This window comes from Corythoichthys intestinalis, chromosome 5 (assembly GCF_030265065.1).
Source record: "Corythoichthys intestinalis isolate RoL2023-P3 chromosome 5, ASM3026506v1, whole genome shotgun sequence".
Lineage (NCBI taxonomy): Eukaryota > Metazoa > Chordata > Actinopteri > Syngnathiformes > Syngnathidae > Corythoichthys > Corythoichthys intestinalis.
The window spans coordinates 29,929,249-29,948,986 of NC_080399.1; the positions used below are offsets into that span (position 1 = coordinate 29,929,249).

Below are 19,738 nucleotides of genomic sequence, written 5' to 3' on the forward strand. Positions count from 1 at the left end.
GCTCGCTCAAACCAACCAGCGGCCGTTGCTTGCTTCGCATGCCTCCCTTTCATTAGTTGGCGCCTCGCTCGGAAATTTATTAAAAATGATCACATTCGGTTCGTCCTTCTGGACATCAGAACGGCTCTTGGGATATGTAGTCTTTTGTGCTGCTTTCGGTTTTGAAAAAGGACAAGAAATGATGGAAATATGGAGATAGATACATGGTGCATGCAGTGTTTTAATGCATATTTATGAGTGCAATAAAACTATAAAACTCAAATGACATTATCTCCCGTTTTTCTTGGTCGATTGACTTCAAATAAAAACACTTTCAAATGAGACCAACCAGCGGCACGTGGGTGACGTAATCACAACGTGTGAAGCTTCAAAGACGATATGCGAAAATGCGTCGCTGCCGACACGTTCGGCGTTAAAGGGTTAAACGATATATCGTTCAGGCTTATAGTACAATTTACAATGGATAAGCTCAGCATTCAGCATAAAGTATTATCCAAGAATTTAGCCAATAATACGACTGTTTAATGGCCACATCTACTGGTAGTTTTCTGTATGTGCTTGCTTTATTCTGTGTCATTACTGCCATAATAAAATATTAAACATTTCATTGGAGGGTACGCATGCGTGTATTTCAGAAAATGCTCTGGGGGAAAAACGAAAATGGTTACCATGCTAGTTTTTCGCATCAGGAACTTGAAGTAAACACTTGTGTTGTTGAGTGATATATCACAGCAGCCATTAACAATAAGGTGTCTAATACCCGGTCCTCTGTTTGAAGTGCACTGTTCAAGCCCCTCCTGCTGTAAGTCATTTGTGTTACAATGACATTTTTGCACAGTGGCCATAGCAATATGTACAATGTTGTCCATTATTTAGAGGTGCACGATACATATCGGTCCGATAATTATCGGTCCGATAACAGGAATTATGATGTCATCCCAATAGCTCCAATAACATTATATATTATCGGGCCTATTAATAATATTTTTGGCGCAGTGTCGGATTGGGATGTGAGAGTTTGTTTCCACTCCTGTTTTGCCAGTATGCAAAATTTTGTTCGTGTTCTAGAGGCTGTATTTTTCCTTCAATGAGTTATAAACTTTACTATGGCAATTAGCAAATGTTTGCATTTTACAGTGCTATGTCTACATGTTCTTGAGAGGCCTTTTGGTTATTGATAGGCATGCTGTTCTATAATTGCCAGGTTAAGAAAATTGTTTCATGGACTAAGACGACAAAAGTCTCCTCTCCTGTGGCACCAAATGTTTTATCTGCTGACAAAGCACAATACATGTTGGGTCTATGTTTGTTTTAGATCAGTGCTCATTGTTCCGAGCAACACATCGTCAATGATATTGACTGATTGATTGTGATTGACTCAAATTATATTTATTCGAAAAAATTAATATGGGCACTTTTTTTAAGTCAAAACGGTTCTTCTCTTTGTTTTGTTCATTATAATAATGTTCATGTCATCATCATTGTGGTTTGGTCAAAGGCAAATCTATGCTGTATCAACCACTAGTATTTTTGACCTACAGATGTTCAAAAACTCAGGTAAATATAATTATATTATCTGTTATCGTATTGGTATTGGCCTTGAGGAGCAGGAAGTTATCGATATCGGTATTGGTGTAAAAAAAAATGGATATCGTGCACCCCTACCATTATTCAAGTCATGCAAGCAGTTTTAAATGTTTAAACTTGAATGCTTATTGTTGACAAGATATTTTTATTTACTTAACGTTTACATTGAATGTACAATTGTAATGTGCTAAATTGAAAGCTGGTAAATAAATCAATGAGAAATGGTTAATTTGTATTTTATGCATTCATTCAGATTTTCAAATTATATAACAGTCCGATTGGGCGAATTTATCGTTATCAAGTAAATCTCAATTTACCTTGATAAGTATTTTAGGCCATGTCGCCCAGCCCTAAAATAAGTTGCATCTGATTATAAGGTGCACTGTCAGCTTTTGAATGGAAAAATGGACGGCTACTGTGGTCTAACCATCCATCCATTATCTGTACCACTTCACCTCAAAAGGGTAAATGTGTTGAAAACTAAATGACAAATGTAAAGTAAAACAAAAGTCTTTAAACTGTAACACCATTTTGGATCTTCCATTTCTTCATTTCAGGAACGAAGCCATAAGTCTTACCGTCCACTGACAGTGCTCACTTTCCGTCTCAACTACCTTCTGAGTGAGCTCAGCCCAGCCTCCTACCACCTTCTCAACGTAGCATTGCACGCAGCTGCCTGCTTGCTTTTCTTACGCGTATGCCGCCTCTTTCTGGACCACAACTCTGGCCTGGTGGCAGCATTGCTCTTCGCCGTGCACCCCATCCACACAGAAGCTGTGAGTTGATCGCTATGCCTCCATTTTATCCATCGTGCTGTTTATTATATTATTTTACACCTTATATCTACTTAAATCCCTTCAAATATCAGAAGAAGTTTTCCAATATGTAGTATTTTGTACAACAGTGTCCCGCTTCTGAGAATCGTTCCGATCCATGTGAACTGAGTGATGCGTTTGTGGCCTCAAAAATAGCAGCTCTCAGCATGAAGAGAAAGAAAATCTGACCCAATATGCTGGAAAACACAAGGGATCAATTTTTCAGGGTTAGCTTGCTCAATGAACATAAAACGAACCCAGTGACACATGAAGAGGGAAAACACAAGGCCAGGGAGAACTGTCAGGTTGCCAGTTCTCCGTACCACACCATAAGGAAGAATACCAAATTTATACCATCAAATCAGTTGATATACGTGAAACATACAGTATAGCTTATATACCTTCTTGAAATTGCTCAAGTTTTACAAAGATGATCAATGTAGGTATTTGATGACTGTGGTTTGAAAAAGTTCTGTTAACATGGGGTGTAGAACATTATTTTTCAAACTGGAAAAGACCAGTCTTTTCTTTTTTATTTGCTTGAACTTAATAAGCGTGCAGACAGATCAGCGACCCAGGCATATTAAATATGGAAATTTCTGGTTTTGGTAGTCTGTATGGTTTGTTGTGGCGTCTGGTGTCTTATTTGTGGTGCACAAAAAGCCGACTGCACAGTAATAGTGCTGTTCAAACTTGAATATTCCTGTTCTCATTTGTACGCCAAAACCTTCAGTTTTACTAGTTTTCTTTGTTTAAAAAAAAAAAAAAAAAATCCTGCACAAAACTTTGCCCTGCGTTTCTTATGTCCTTTCAACTTTTTCAAAATTCCCCAGACCTCCAACAAACAATGTTCTCATCTTCCTCACTAGATCTTCAAAAGCAGATTTTGCACTGACTTTACTTACTTCATATATTTTTATTTTTTTCCCCTGATCCTACTGTGCGTATGTGTATTTGGCGCTTGTTCCACCAATCCCCTCTCAGATGATTGTTATTAGCGGGCTTGAACTATCATGCAACTCAAAACTTGAAAGCAGGTATGTTGTTGGTTGGCCCCAACAGTACATAAGTGAATTTTAAAAGCCCACTTGCCAAAGTTTCTGTTTTGAATATTGATATCTTAAATGTTTTTTTATAGATAATGAAACGATAATGTTCTCTCCCAGCCATAGCCGCTAGCAAGATTTATTCGTATGGAATAGTTGTTAAATTTCCAATATTTCAGTGGATGTTTACCCAAGGTAATGCTTGGAGAAAAGACTTCTATTGCTATCAGGAAAATGATTCTATTGCTATCAGGAAAATGAAAGAATAAATCTAAAATTGTTTTGAATAACCCCAACAAAAATATTTGACTAGATCTGCATTTTACCATCTTTCTGAGCTATTTTCAAGTCCGGAGTTTTAAAAGTCCGTTTCCTGTGATGTGTTCTGTTTACCATTTTGGCACGTCCACTTGAGGGCACTCAATGTTTGCGTAGATGTCCCACCTTCTTGCCAGACAGGCTGTCGTCTTAGCATGTTTACAATGCCATCCGTACTACATTTTATGCGCTTGTCCTCGTGAATCTTATCTTTGACTAGAGGTGTCTAAAGAAGCACATCTATTACTTATCCAAGAGGCATTATTATGACAATATGAAGTCTTGTCAACTGGCCTCTACGGCACTAAAGAACTGTTTTCATATTTCTTATCATCATAGTTCATGTTATTTTCCAACCTTTCTTCCATGTGAAACATTCCTTTTTTGTTACGCATTTTGAAAGACTTTTGTAAGCCAAAGAACCATCTGAAGCCCACCCTTTCAAACTGCATGTCAAAATATTATATTAATATTATACTATTCCCGCGTGACTGTGTCCCTGTGAAACGTACAGACGGACTTGGAATAATAGCTAGGAAATCGGAGTGAAGTTTACTCAGTTGGCAACCCCCTCGTAATGAAATTCTGCGGGATTGCTCTACTTGTTTACATGGCCTCGAAAAGCAATTTTGAGCTGTTTTCCTATGTTGCTCTTTTGTTTGTAAGGTGCAGATGGTTACAGTAGCAGAGGTGAGGGAATGTGATTTTTTTTTTTGTCCCTAAACTCACTTTACTCATTTTGGATCGGCCTTATCAAAAATGTTATCCACACTCATTTTAATATATTTTGATGGCATTATTGTCCGGGATGTCCTAATGAGCTCCTATCAACCGTCACTTTTTATCCTGGCTTCATAGTTGCAATCAGGCTAGGTTACTTGATTAAGTTACTAACTACTTTCTCGAGTTACTATTTACTGGTCTGTTGTGCGACAAAGCATACAATATTATATTGGCACTATATGCCATAAAACACATGCGGCTGTGAACCATTTTGCTGTTCTTAATTCACCAGGTAACTGGTGTGGTCGGCAGAGCTGAACTTCTGTCATCAATCTTCCTCCTGGCTGCTTTCCTGGCCTACACCAAATCCACAAGTGCCAACCACTCCATAGGTGAGTTCTATTCCTTTTCTGTCAACTCCGAGTGAGCAGTGATACTTAATTTTACTTTATGCGACCTTCATGTAACTCATGTACGCTGACCGACAGGTGTAGTTAGCTGTTATTTTTATTTTTTTCTCCATTAAAAAAACGCCCTTGTGTCAATTGTATTAATAACTGTATGGCCTGGTAATAGACTATTATTAGGGCTGAAACTAACAATTATTGAAATAATTGATTACCGGTAATAGGTTAATTATTTACCAATTAATTAGTGAAATAAATGTAATAAGTCCCATTCTTATGCTATTGACCAACTTGACAAAACATACAAATGCTGTACAGTATCTGTCAAATGTAGTTGTCAGATCAATGAATGATGAATAAGAAAGAAAAACTTAATGCTGTGTACAGAAACAGAAGATCAAAACTCTACAATTGTACCATTAACCTAACTTTGTTATACCTTAAATTAAGGCCATAACAATTTGAGTATCGAAATCGCGAAAGTCTGAGTCACAATCCTGTCTCATGGTTTGAGACGATAGATCTTGGGTTTCCCTCAAGCCGAGTTAAAACCAAATGTTCGCATCTGCTGATAACTTGCAATACCTTGACAATGACCTGTGAGATTGCAAAACCCTGGCAGGGAGAGCAACAAAGAGGAAGAGCGAGACTACGTCCACTCTACAGGCTACCCTGCTTCCTTGCACCTTCTTCTAAATTTGAGTCAATGACATTATATTTCTCATCTATTTGCACGTGTGCACTGTGCAATCAGTACATTTAAATTATTAAAACACTCATCAACTAGTTTTGTTGCTGTTTATATTTCCACTCTGCCTTGAGCTGTTTTGCCTGCTACAGACTCATGGAGTGGTCAGACAGCGGAGCACCAGTCTAATATTTGTTTCAGAGTTTGTTTTTTTCCCCCACTTCATTTATGGCTAAAATCAACCCCCTCACCAAAGCGTTATTATTATTATCATTTGGGGAAGGGGGGTATAGAATTGTTGTATTTGTTTTTAAAATATTTTTCACATTTAAAAAAAAAAATTTTGTGTATCAAATTGTGAGCCAAGAATCCTGATACGAACCATACTGTGAATTTTTGTATCGTTACAGCCCTACTTTAAATGAGTCCTCTAGTCTAATTTCACAGCAGTAATACTTTAACATTTAATTATTAATTAATTAATTAATACTTTGTAGTAAGTGCAATTTAAGTTTATTCTGACACCACCTTTAAACACGTTCAAATTCTTCACAAAAAAATGAATCGATATGAAAAGCATGAAACATGCTAAATTGCATTGCACGATTTGTTGCAACAAGAAAAATATCCAGACTACTGTATGTTCAGAACGTAGTTCTTCTATTTCCCTTCTGTTGTATTGTCTTGATAGGTTTTAATAGTTTCAGTAGATGACAAAGAATCCCTGTAGAACACAAAACTTGTGAAACTTTATTTAGACAGGTGTGTACCTTTCCAAAATCATATCAATCAAGTAAGTTTACCAAATTGGTTTTATGCACTTCTCAAGGCGATGTCTTAGTTATTTGTTTTCAATAAATTTGTGGGGGGAAAAAATCCCAATGTCATGATGGTGTGTTGAGTGGAGAATCTTGAGGAATAAACTAAATGTACTGTATTCCTTTTCGTAATGACGCTATAACACAAAACATGGCAACAGTGAAGTACTGTGAATACTTTCCAGATAGACTCTTAAGTGGAAGCTTGCTATTTCGTGACTAATCATAGACTTCATAATGTATTTAAGGGGCGCGGGACCGATTCAATGGGGGCCTAGCTCCATCAAAGCTGACCGAGCGGAAACACAAAGAGCTTTTTCCATTTAAAATTCTTGTGAATAAATGCTTAAATCCCTGAATTCTTTATAGATAAGGACGTAAAACAGTCTCAAGTTTTGGTTAAAAGCAAAAAAAACGTGGAGGTAGCATTTATTTTACATAAATAATGCGAACTATGAGGCTAGTCAGTAAGGAAATTAGCGGCCGCCATATGCAAACAAAGAGCTTTTTCCGTTGAAAATTCTTGTGAATGAATGCTTAAATCCCTGAATTCTTTATAGATATGGATGTAAAAGAGTCTCGATTCTTGGTTAAAAGCAAAAAAAAAAAACGTGCAGGTAGCATTTATTTTACTTAAATATTGCAAACTATGAGGCTAGTCAGTAAGGAAATTAGCAGCCGCCATGTGTAAACAGAGCTTTTTCCATTGAAAATTCTTGTGAATAAATGCTTGAATCCCTGAATTCTTCAAACAGTCTCTATTTTTGATTAAAAGCAAAAAAAAACGTGAAGGTAGCATTTATTTTATGTAAATACTGTGAAATATGAGGCTAGTCAGTAAGGAAATTAGCGGCCGCCATATATAAACAAAGAGCTTTTTCCGTTGAAAGTTCTTGTGAATAAATGCTTAAACCCCTGAATTCTTTATAGATACGGACGTAAAAGAGTCTTGATTCTTGGTTAAAAGCAAAAAAAACCAAAAAAAAAAACCGTGCAGGTAGCACTTATTTTACGTAAATATTGCGAAGTATAATGCCAATGCTGTAGCAGCTAATTTCTCCCATTGATTTTTTTCTCAACGTTTCAAAGTGCATGCATGGTACGAAAAATATAATCAATACATTGAATCCTCGAACAAATCACTCCTGAGACAATCTTTCCTGTTTGTATGCAGGGCAGCTTTCGTACTTTTTCAACCTAAATCTGGCGTTAGATCGCTGCATGTGACCGACTGCTATTAAATGAAGCGGAGTGTTGGACCGCCCCCTTCGGGAAAGCGTGACGCAGTGTATGGGGAATGTGTCATGTCAATACATTATGAAGTCTATGGGCTAATGTAGCAGTCTAAATCATGCCTAAAGATATTTCTTTTTGTTTCCCTGTTGTTTATTAGTGTGGTCTCCCATTGCTTTGACCGTCGTGCTTGTAGCGGCAGCAACACTGTGCAAAGAGCAGGGAATCACCGTTGTCGGCATCTGCTGCGTATATGAGGTGTTTGTGGCGCAAGGGGTAAGGCTTTTAAAAAAACGATAAACCACCTTGGCACCTTGCATATTGTTATTATAGTTTGACAATTTTGCACTAATCATTAATTTATATAAGTAAAACCAGAGAGAAATATGACAGCACATCACCCTGAGCCTGGCTGCCAACCTACTTACCTGACTGACTTGATTGACTGGCTGTCTAGCTGTTTGACAGACTGACTTGCTGACAGGCTATCTGGTTTACAGATGGACTAACTTTTCTCATGTTTGATTTTGTTTCAAATGGTACATGCACTTTCTTCAAGAACAGAGCTGGAGTCTGTTTTATAAATAAACCACCACAAGACAAATATTAATCAATCAACACACTTGTATTGTCAATGTTATGCATTAAACCGTGGGAGAGGAAATTGGAATTCCGCAAGAGGTCTCCTTTAATATTATTCCACCTTTAATATTACCAATGAATATTTTTGTTGACTGAATTAATGGACAATTTCCTGAAATATTTCACCTTTTAATAAATACAATTTTTTGTGCTCTTAAGTTCACTTTACCTATGCTGCTGGACACGCTGCAGCAGGCTTTGCGAGGCAAGGGCACCTTTCCATACAATGTCCTCCAAATGCTACTGAAGCTCATTGTGTTGGTCATCAGCACGCTGCTGCTTGTCATAGTGCGTGTCCAGGTCATCCAGTCGCAGTTGCCAGTCTTCACCAGGTACGCTTACTCAAAACCCGAATGTTTCTTTTTGGGCTGTCGGTAAACTTAGTCGGGACACGTCAGCCACAGAGCATAGCCAGTCATGTTGGCCATACTGTTGAATGGTGTATTTCTTATTTAGTGAATAACTGTACATGCCCCCCACTTTCAATTTTTCATCATATGTTTTTTGGGCGTGCCATTCAGACTGCATTTTTCTATTTAGCCCCTTCAAGTATTACATATGCGCACTAACTCGCAGTCCGACACACACGTTTTTTTGTATGTCTACTTTTACTTGAGTAATATTACAGTATTTAGAAGTAACGCTACTCTTACTTGAGTAAAAAAAATGGTTACTCTACCCACCTCTGGTGACTTCAGTTTAGACCACTACCACCACATTTTGAAAAATTTGGCCCAAATAGGGATTTGAGTCAACATACGAAAGTGACCTAGATAAGATCTGAACTGGTCCTTGTCTCATGCCGCTGCCTCATCATCTTGTCATTGTTCTAAAAAGTTGGTCTTCTCCACCAGCCATTCAAAAAACTATCGCACAGATAACATTTCTCAACAATTAGCCCAACAAGTACTAAGCCTGTAATCCTCAAAATGTCTCTGGATTGTTTGGGGGCAGAGTTTCTACCATAAGAGCCATAACATTGAAACATGAGTTGGAAGAGCAGGATTAAGATAACACACCATTTGTTCAAACATGTTAGTTGAGTCTGGGAAGCCCCAGTCAAAAGTATTTGTGGATCCTGTATTCGAGGGATTAGGAATTTAGTAGACTATTTGAATTTTTGGCGAACTAGATCTTAAAAAGCACCAAAGACAGGACAACACAAAAACAAAACTTGGAATCCCAACGCCATGTCTTACCTTTCAATACCGGAAAAATTGGTCAACAGTGTGTGCACCGAAGCTTTTTAAGCAAGTCAGTGATGTTTGAAAACGGTTCCTGACTGTCAAACTAATTAAGCAGTAGGAGACGTTTCCACTATCCCTGAGGTATTTTTTTTTATGATTAAAAAAAAAACATTAACGCATCTTGATCGTTGTGTAATGTAAATAGCAACCATATATAAATTTGACCTGCTTGCAACTACATTTACAGCTCAGGTAGTCACAAACATCATTTATATGCATTCCCTTAAACGTACAGATAAGGCCAGCCAACCAGAAACCTCATATCCAACCTTCATGTTGCTATTGAAAGACAGCTGAAGCCAACAAATAATACATATATGAGGAAAGGAACTTGGGCAACCAGGCTTACTTGCACAGGCTCTATCATAGACAGCATTGAAAGATGGCAGATTGTGGTGCAGAATCTGTGCATTCGACCAGTTCAATGGCAAAAAATTGAGTCCCCTTCTTATTTCGAGATAACCAGAGTGAGGTGTTATACAGGTAATGAAAGCTGTGACAAAGCAAGGCAGTATAAGCACGTTTCCCAAGATGAGCACAACCAAGCATTTATAGTACATGGATTAACATCATAAATTGTGAGAGATCCCTTCCAAACAAACATGATGGTCAGGTAATGCAGACCAAGAATCTTTAGAAGTTTTGTTGTAATGGGGATGTCCCGATCCGATCACATGATCGGAAATCAGGCCGATTGCACCATTTTTCAGAGAACCTGGTGAATAGGATCAGGTTTTTAATTTGAAAAAATGTACTTATGTTTTTCTGTTTCATGCTCGTCCAGCCTCTGTATCCCTCCTGCTGCTTTTCCTGGTCAGCATTGCACTGGAGTTTGATAAAATTAACGATGATTGACAGGTTTGTAACTTTGACCATTGCCAGAGATGTTTGGTAGCTCTACGATCAAAGGCGCAGATGTGTCAATCATCATTTAGCTTGTTACACACTAGCGGTAGTGTGCTGTGGAAACTCATTGTGTAAGTGAGAGGCTGATCTCAGCAGCATGAGCAGATTTGAGTGGAATCACTCAATGAAGCATTTCATGCAGATAAGCATTTTCTATGTTATTCTTGTTTTAAAATAATTCACATTGTGAAGGTGGGACAGTAACATGTTTAAAACTTATGTTCAAAATGAAAATTAAAAAAAACTTTTTTGGGGGGGTATTGGATTGGGACTCTGTATCGGCAGATTCTCAAAATCAGGTGACTCGGCTTCAGTTACAAAAATATGGGATCGGGACATCCCTGGTTGTAATGCTAATTTCTTAGGCCAAACTTGCTTTTATTCATGCACACATTTAGAGCTGTCCAGACTAGTCGACATAGTCGACGTCATCGATTACGTAAATCCGTCGACGAGCACAACATCCCGTCGACGGTTAATGAAGGGTTAAAAAAAATATATGCGCGGAAAGTTCAGAATGTCGGATGCTCTGTATGCAAGCGGGGAAAGCGCCACAAAGCCAAAAAAGCGCACTAGAGTGTCCAAAACATTGACTTATTTCAAAGAAATAAAGGAGGGTACACTCTTGTGTCCTGTCTCTTCACTGCCAAGCTTGGCTGCACGTCGGCCGTGAATAAACACCTCAAGCGCCGTCACCGTTTGTAAAAAAAATTTTTTTTTTCATTTTTTGTACACCAGAGGGTGCTGTCGCTTTACTAAATAATAATGTTTCATTGACAATGGGCCCTATAGAGCCTACCCACGTACCACGTGCTCGCTGTATGGTTCCGCCCACTTGTCCGTCATTTTGACTCTGTATTAGCATTGTTTTCAATTGATGGCGGAATTTAAAATGCATTTCATGGAAGACCCGGTGCTTTCTGATGCCGCAAACTCACTGGATCTGTTGCATAAAAGGCGTTATGTGGAAACGCTTCGTTCTATACAGTCGCCAGATCCATATTTGATGCCAAAATCGATGATTTTTGACCGGCTGCCTTCACCGTCTCTGCCTGACCCTGATATTTACAACTATCTTGTCCACACAAAATCAGCCTATTCTCACGAAAGTTTGAAAAACTTTAAGAGCTAGGAGGCTTATAAATGCTACGTTGCTGGTTGGGTGAAACAGGTCCTCGTACACGAAAATTCGGCAGGAATCTTGTGCTCGGAAGGTGAGTTACGAAATTTTCAATTCAAAATCTTTTGTTCTTGCTAACATCCACTGTCAAGTCTAATGTATTTCATGTCATTTGTCAATGGAGCTAGGGCTTTTAATGTTTATATGGTTTAGCGATAGCACTCACTACATACATACGTGTATGTTGTCGGCGATTAGCCTAGCAATGATCTTAATTGTGGTTATTTGTCAGCCCCGTAGACGAGGCCAGTTTCTTTCACTTGGTACCAGCTAAATATTATTCAAAAAATAACGATGGTGGAAGAAAGGGAAGTCACAAACATCTTGAATTTGAAACTATGTCGTACTACGTCGTATGTTGTCGGCGATTAGCCTCGCAATGATCTTAATTGTGGTTATTTGTCAGCCCCGTAGACGAGGCCAGTTTCTTTCACTTGGTACCAGCTAAATATTATTCAAAAAATAACGATGGTGGAAGAAAGGGAAGTCACAAACATCTTGAATTTGAAACTGTCGTACTACGTTGTATGTTGTCGGCGATTAGCCTAGCAATGATCTTAATTGTGGTTGTCAGGCCAAAACCCTCTAAATATATATTAAATGCATCTTACCGGATATAAAATGACTACTACATCGTCTGTGGTGATTTTTTGGTGTCCAGTTTTCACGTCGAATTGCAGCCGTCCATTTCGCTCTCCTCTTTGGATCCCTCGGAATACGGTAAAACTTCAAGTCTCTCCTTCCATCTTCTCTGTTAGTGCAACCAACAGCCACACACGCCTTCACCATTTTGATTATTAATGTTAAGGAGCAGAAAAACACGCCGTAAATAGGAGAAATGTACGTAGCCGTAACAGGTTAACACTATGTTTTGACGGACAAGTGGGCGGAACCATACAGCGAGCACGTGGTACATGGGTAGGCTCTATAAGTGCTATTAGTATTTCCAACTGAAAGGTTTATTTCATGTTGTGGTTTATTTTATGGTATAGAAAAGTATATAACGTTAAAAGGTCATAAATATATACAGTATATACAGTGATTGCACTCAAGGAAGAGATTGTCAATGATAATAAATTAAGGTAAAGGCAATTCATATAGGCAATTCATTGATATATAAATAAGGTTTAAAAGGAAAAAGTGAAAAGTTTTCGTTAATTTCTAATTGTGTTGTTTTATTTGTGTGCACCATAGCTCTTACAGTGTGATTACATCAAGGATGGAATAAAAGTTGTAAACCATCAGTTTAAGAGACCATCTTTTCAATCGGGATGCTACACTAGTTAATTCTATCAGCATTTGAAGTCATTGTTTATTTGTGATTTATTATTGTTATTTACGTGTTTATTTGTACTTTAGTAAATAATTTAAGTGTTCCAATATGTTTTTTGTAAATTGATAAGCGTCAACAAAAATTTCATTGCTAAATTAGTAAACAAAAACAATTTTTTTTTTTTTTAATTATTAGATTAGTCGACTAATCGTAAAAATAGTCGGCTGACTAATCGGGAGAAAATTAGTCGTTTGGGACAGCCCTACACACATTAGTACATGGCACGCATGCACGCATTCAGATACACACAATACAAATTTCTATTTTGTACTAAGCACAGACTATAGAGTAATTCATTCTCTGCATGCAATTATGTAATTATTTGAAGATATTGCATATAGGCTGTGATTGGCTGGCAACCAGTTCAGGGTGTCCCCTGCCTACTGCCCATAGTTAGCTGGGATAGGCTCCAGCACCTCCGCGACCCTCGTGAGGAAGAAGCGGCATGGAAAATGAATGAATGAATGAATGAATATTGCATATAGGGCTGCAGCTATCGATTATTTTACTAGTCGATTAATCGATGATCTAGTTAGTTTGAATAATCAAATAATCGGATAAGGAACATAAAAAATTAAAATACCAGAGCTGAGCCTCAAACGGTTTAAAAAAATTAATAAATAAGGATCTATAAGTACAACAAAGCAACAATTGGCTAACTTGCATAACACAAGTCCGCTAGCTTAAATGCTAAAGTTTTTTTTTATTTTTTTAACAATGCTCTTAACAAATGTTTCAGGCAATATACCTATAAACTAAATTATGAATGCATTAAAAAACATTCGCTCAAACAAAAACTTAGCTTACGTTGGTCTTAACAGGGAGCCGCTGGATTCAGCTAAGTGAAATGAGGCAGACCTTTGGGCAGTGTATTCACCCTAATCAATAAAACAAAATGCAAACGCTTTCAAAATAAACCATTACAATGCCACTTTAAACGAATACTCGACGCAACAAAATTTAATTTGAGTATTTTTTTTTCTAATCAAATACTCGAGTTAACCGATTAATCGTTGTAGCACTAATTGCACAGTAGTTTCACCTTCCAGTAGTTGCATATTAATTGTCAAGGGAAATCTTCAATAAAACATTGATTTCTACTTTGACAGCAGTGTTTTTAGTAATCAAGCAATCTATCGATTAGTAATGAATTAATCAGATTCAAAAATATTTTTAAAATTTGCATCCCTTCATTCAATAAAAATGAACCTATTTAACATTGACAGAGCAGAAAATGCACAATTGATTGGAACACTGGGTTGGCTCATAACATGTCAGATAATGGTAAAAAATTGGTATCATTTATTTAGTTAAATTTTGTTACCCGATCGGATAACCGTCACATCTTATGTTTTGTCTGTGATGTAGCAACTTTTCAGCAGCAGCTAAAAAACACGCCTTTTTCAGATTTGATAACCCGGCGGCTGTCAGCCCTACACCAACCCGCCAGCTGACCTTCAACTACTTGCTACCCGTCAACGCCTGGCTATTGCTGAACCCGTCTGATTTGTGCTGCGACTGGACTATGGGGACCATCCCCTTGGTGGAGTCTGCCCTGGACCAGCGTAACCTGGCAACGCTGGTCTTCTACGTCCTTTTAGGCATGCTGGCTTACCGCAGCATCACATGCTCGCGCAGCTCAGCTAAGACAGTAGTCATGGTAAGATGGTTTAACTTGTTCCTATGTGTGATCACATCTGTAGTTTAAAAATTATACCAACTTAAAGTGCGTATGACACCAAAAATCATGTTTATTTCATATATTAGGATTAGCATATTAGGTTTACTTTTTACATATGTTGGCATGAAATGAGATTTGTGGTGTGTTTTGCAACAAACCCTCCAATTATCAGCAAACCATCTCTAAGAAGACAAATAACACCAAAATATGAACTCCTGTGATATTTTTTATGTTGTTTACTCAGGTTCACAAAGCAATTTTTGTTTTAATATGTTGCAAAACGTTTTCATCAGTAGATCTTGCGTCAAAATGTAGATGCTCATTTTGATAGTCAATAAATGAAGATCTTTTTTCCAGACTTCTTTTCCTGTCTCCCTCCAGGCCTTGTCTCTGATCGTCCTCCCCTTTATTCCTGCATCCAACCTCTTCTTCCCTGTGGGGTTCGTCGTAGCTGAGAGGGTCCTGTACGTCCCAAGCATGGGCTTCTGTGTACTGGTTGCACACGGATTCAAGGTGCTCTCGCACAAAGGGTAAGCAGATGTGACATTAACCACAATGTTGGCTTTTTGGTTTGAAATTGCCAGATTTATATCACAATAGCACCAGAAATGTCAATATCTGAATGTATATCAAGGAAGTATCTCATCCTTAAGAGGTCCACACAACATGTTGCATAGTTTTTCCCTGCACCACCTTGTTGGGACAGGAAATAGAAACAGCTGTTGCGTGTTAACTTTCTCAACATTGTGCATTTTTTTTAATATATAGCCATTCCCTTCTACAAATATATGGCATAAGAGCATGTGATCTTTCAGCAAATTTGAAGCGTGGCTGAAGTTTTCAAATTACTTGAAAGAAAGGCATTGAGTTGATCCTAACTTTTTCCCCCCCATTTTGAAGTGCATTCCATCATTTAAGTCTTCTGTTGCCTACAATGAGCAGAACGAAGCCGTGACAAGGAGGAGAAAATTCCCTATCTGGTTTGAAATCAGATCTACTGTGCTTTGTAGACTACTGCACTTTTCTCTGCTTCCACGTGGAACAATTCTCAGAAAGAATCTTTATAAAACAGGGCTCTATTTTTTTTTTCTTGTAAGAACATTTCTGGTAATAAATGGCTTAATTTGAGAAGCAACATTCCAATTTTGAGTCTCATTTTTTCCCACAAGTTAATTAATACCTAGGATCTGAAACAAGGTTTTCATTTAACGATAAAAATATTCAAAACAACAATAAAAATGTATCAGGAGAATGAAATGTATACATATATATATATATATATATATATATCACAAAAGTGAGTACACCCCTCAAATTTTTGCAGGTATTTATCTTTTCATGGGACAACACTGACAAAATGACACTTTGACACAATGAAAAGTAGTCTGTGTGCAGCTTATATAACAGTCAATTTATTTCCCCCTCAAAATAACTCAAAATATAGCCATTTATATCTAAACCCCTGGCAACAAAAGTTAGTATACCCCATAGAAACTACGTACATCCCTAAATGTCCAAATTAAGCACTGCTTGTCATTTTCCCTCCAAAATGTCATGTGACTTGTTACAGGAGTGCTTTCAGCATTGCTGCAGAGATTGAAGAGGTGGCGGGTTAGCCTGTTAGTGCTCAGACCATACTCCGCACTCTACATCAAATTAGCGTGCATGGCTGTCACCCCAGGAGGAAGACTCTTCTGAAGACGGTACACAAGAAAGCCCACCCGTCTCATCAGACCACACGGTTCCAGTAATCCATGTGCTTTGTTGACATGTCCTCAGTAAACTGTTTGCGAGCTTTCTTGTGTACCGTCTTCAGAAGAGGCTTCCTCCTGGGGTGACAGCCATGCACACCAATTTGAGGTAGAGTGCGGCGTAAGGTCTGAGCACTAAAAGCCTGACCCCCCACCTCTTCAGCCTCTGCAGCAATGCTGTCAGCACTCCTGTAACGAGTCACATGACATTTTGGAGGGAAAATGACAAGCAGTATTCAATTCGGACATTTAGGGATGTACGTTATTTCAAAGGGGTGTACTTACTTTTTTTGCCAGGGGTTTAGATATTAATGGCTATATTTTGAGTTATTTTGAGGGTAAAATACATTAACTCTATTATATAAGCTGCACACAGACTACTTTTCATTGTGTCAAAGTGTCATTTTGTCAGTGTTGTCACATGAAAAAATATACTTAAATATATGCAGAAATGCGAGGGGATTACTCACTTTTGTGATACACTGTATATACACATATATATATATATGTATAAGTATGTATATATATATATATATATATATATATATACATTATATTTTATTCAGCCGTGCAAGATTCGAGAACGATTCACAAACATCCAAATTCCGATTATGGAAATATGTCAAGTAAAGTGGAACTAAAACACAGTCATCGCGGTCTTCAGGACGCAATGAGGAACGGACTGCATTGCATCCCGAGAGTAAACATCATGCTTGTCATTACACGGGTAATGACAAAGCTCAACTCACGGCTCTGGTACAACTCATGCCGCTAGATAAACAAACAATTACGTGACTGCTGCCGACAGCCGCTACAAACTACGTCCACATCATGCTACAGTAGGTAATAGATATCATATATATATAGAACTAGATGCGAAATGACAGACTTGCCGGCGTTAGTAACCAGCCACCATCTTAAAGCAGGAGACTTCTCTAGAAGGCTCTGCTGTAGCGAACCTAATTAACTTTTTATCTAAAATACTCCTAAATCGGCAAAATCTTTAAAACAGTTTTAAAACGTTCACATGTCTAAAGTAGACAGAAGGGAAATTATGGAATAACGGGAGCAATTTTAACAACTTTGATGGTTCATTCACAACATTAAATTAATTGAATGTAGTTTAAAGCTGCTGATACAGAATGGGGACTTGAGTATTTTATTTACTGTTTTGAACTGTTAACTTGATACTGAAATAGTCGTTTATTTAAGCCTGAGAGGCTTTTTGTACAGTTTTTGTAACTAATGTACGAAACATTGAAAGCAGCTAATATCTTGGGGGGTTTGTGGGTGTCATCAATAATCGATTTATAATATAATCGTTGCCTCTGAATCGTAATCATAATCGAACTTGTTAGGTGCCCAAAGATTCCCACCTCTAATATATCGTATACATGCATTTATGGAATGCTTTAGTATTTGAGTATCCTGCTGAAAATTGTATTGAATAATCGAGGCTATTCAGATGTAGCAGGCCGCACCATTCAGCGACAAGGTCGCAACGAAGACTGGTAAGACCAGAGGTGTAGGACTTTGTATGTGAATGACGCCTGGTGTATCGACAGCAGCAGTACACACTGCTACTGCTCTCCAGATGTAGAGACTTTATCAATTAAATGCAGACCTTTGTTCCTACCAAGAGAAACAGTGGTGATAATAAAGGCTTTCTGATTCTGTGAAGATATTTCATAATAAGATAAAATCTCATTATCAAAGAGCACCTCTGAATGCAAAAGTGAAAAAAGATGTTTCCTTTATAACATGTGCAATCGATTTCCTTTCTTACATAGTTAACTTTTTCAGTAACTCGTATTGTCTTACTGTTGTCTAGAAAACATTCCAGTGGATGGTTTTCATGCATAAATATCAATAAATAAATTTCACGTCTTGCTTAGCTAGCCATCAAAATCACTCTTCACATCTGACGCACGGGCTGACGTCAGACATACAATGTGTTGACATATTAAGGCCCCTTAGATCATCAGAATTAATGATAGATCGATTTTATTAACAGACTCCAGGTCCAAATCACAACAATACAGCACCAGCAAAAGATAAATAATGTAATAATAAAAAGTGAACTATAATGAACAACACTGGGTCTTCTAGCGACCCACTTTTAAAAGGCACCTGCTGTATGTATGTTCAATCTTGTAATAGCTTCTGCTTCTGCTGCTTCTTGATGAAGTGGTCTTATTTGGATGTTTTTGGTTCGAAGCTGAATTCTGACAGTCTTATCCTCCTCGTGTTCATGTAGGTCTTGTTTGGCTACTCTCCCTTCATTCCACATTCCAAAGCAGGCTTTTTAATATCAGTATTTGTCTCAGACCAGTAATAATGGCGATTTTGCTTTACTTTGAAGGTACCTGAAAAAGATATCCTGGCTAATGATCGGCGTGTTGCTGACCACTCACGCTGTCAAGACTTTCAACAGGAATTGGGATTGGGAGTCAGAATATACCTTGTTCATGTCTGCTCTAAAGGTGAGACAAAATGACTACCTGTGCTATCTCACTTGTTCATTGATCAGTAAGTTTGATCAGAAAGTAGCTTTTTTTATTTTATATTTTTTTTGCAGGTGAACAAGAACAATGCCAAGCTGTGGAACAATGTCGGCCACGCGTTGGAGAACCAGAATAATTATGCCAAAGCGCTGCGCTATTTTCTGCAGGCAACCTCAGTTCAGCCAGGTAAGTCATTTTGTTTTCAACACAAGTAAGGAAAAAAAAAACAACAAATATGCATTTAAAATGCATATTTGTTGTTTTTTAGATACATTTTATGTAGACCACCAGATTGTGGCTATGTCCAGTTGGTTGAATTTTATCATCAGTTCATCAAATCACTTGAACTTGGCCAAAACGACCACTTTAAACAAAAATTACAAATTTACTTTTGACCTTTAGTATGGGTGGTAATCCGATTTTTCATCCGTCCTTTTAATATTTATGTCCGCTTCCCCATTTTGTATTGTTTTATTTATTTATTTTATATATTTTGTTCAGTTGATAGACACAATTTTCTAATGTCACATGGGCCTTTCGTGAGGTAATTTACCTGAAAGGACTGCTTCAAACTATCAACTTCATATTTAGTTTTCATTATTGGCAATTGAGAACCTCTATGTATGTCTGTCTTAGTTGACATGTCCACACAATGTGATATCTGTCAGTGACACTGGTAATGTTGGCTTTTTTTCTAGCTTTTCATTGTGCTCTACATAGGCTGGCTTTGTGATGTGGTTCAAGTGCTCAATTCTGATTTCATGCTTTTTATTTACATAGACATTCTACAAGTAATGGACATGTTTTCGCAGGTCTCTATTCTAGCTATTCCAATGATAACACTGGTGATACCTACTTT

The 19,738-nt window shown here is 37.7% G+C and overlaps 1 protein-coding gene across 8 annotated transcripts in view; it reads left to right on the forward strand.

The window, feature by feature from the left end:
• Positions 1 to 19,738, forward strand: part of tmtc3 (transmembrane O-mannosyltransferase targeting cadherins 3) — a 43,383-nt gene that overhangs the window by 15,884 nt on the left and 7,761 nt on the right. For 7 of the 8 annotated variants that reach the window (XM_057837823.1, XM_057837818.1, XM_057837817.1 and 4 more), the window contains 9 exons: positions 1,965 to 2,051; positions 2,145 to 2,363; positions 4,782 to 4,881; positions 7,796 to 7,911; positions 8,437 to 8,609; positions 14,351 to 14,603; positions 15,006 to 15,154; positions 18,738 to 18,858; positions 18,954 to 19,065. In XM_057837823.1, the coding sequence (XP_057693806.1) occupies positions 1,965 to 2,051; positions 2,145 to 2,363; positions 4,782 to 4,881; positions 7,796 to 7,911; positions 8,437 to 8,609; positions 14,351 to 14,603; positions 15,006 to 15,154; positions 18,738 to 18,858; positions 18,954 to 19,065 (1,330 nt within the window). The remainder of the gene's footprint in view (positions 1 to 1,964; positions 2,052 to 2,144; positions 2,364 to 4,781; positions 4,882 to 7,795; positions 7,912 to 8,436; positions 8,610 to 14,350; positions 14,604 to 15,005; positions 15,155 to 18,737; positions 18,859 to 18,953; positions 19,066 to 19,738) is intronic. The other variant, XM_057837824.1, reaches the window with a different exon arrangement.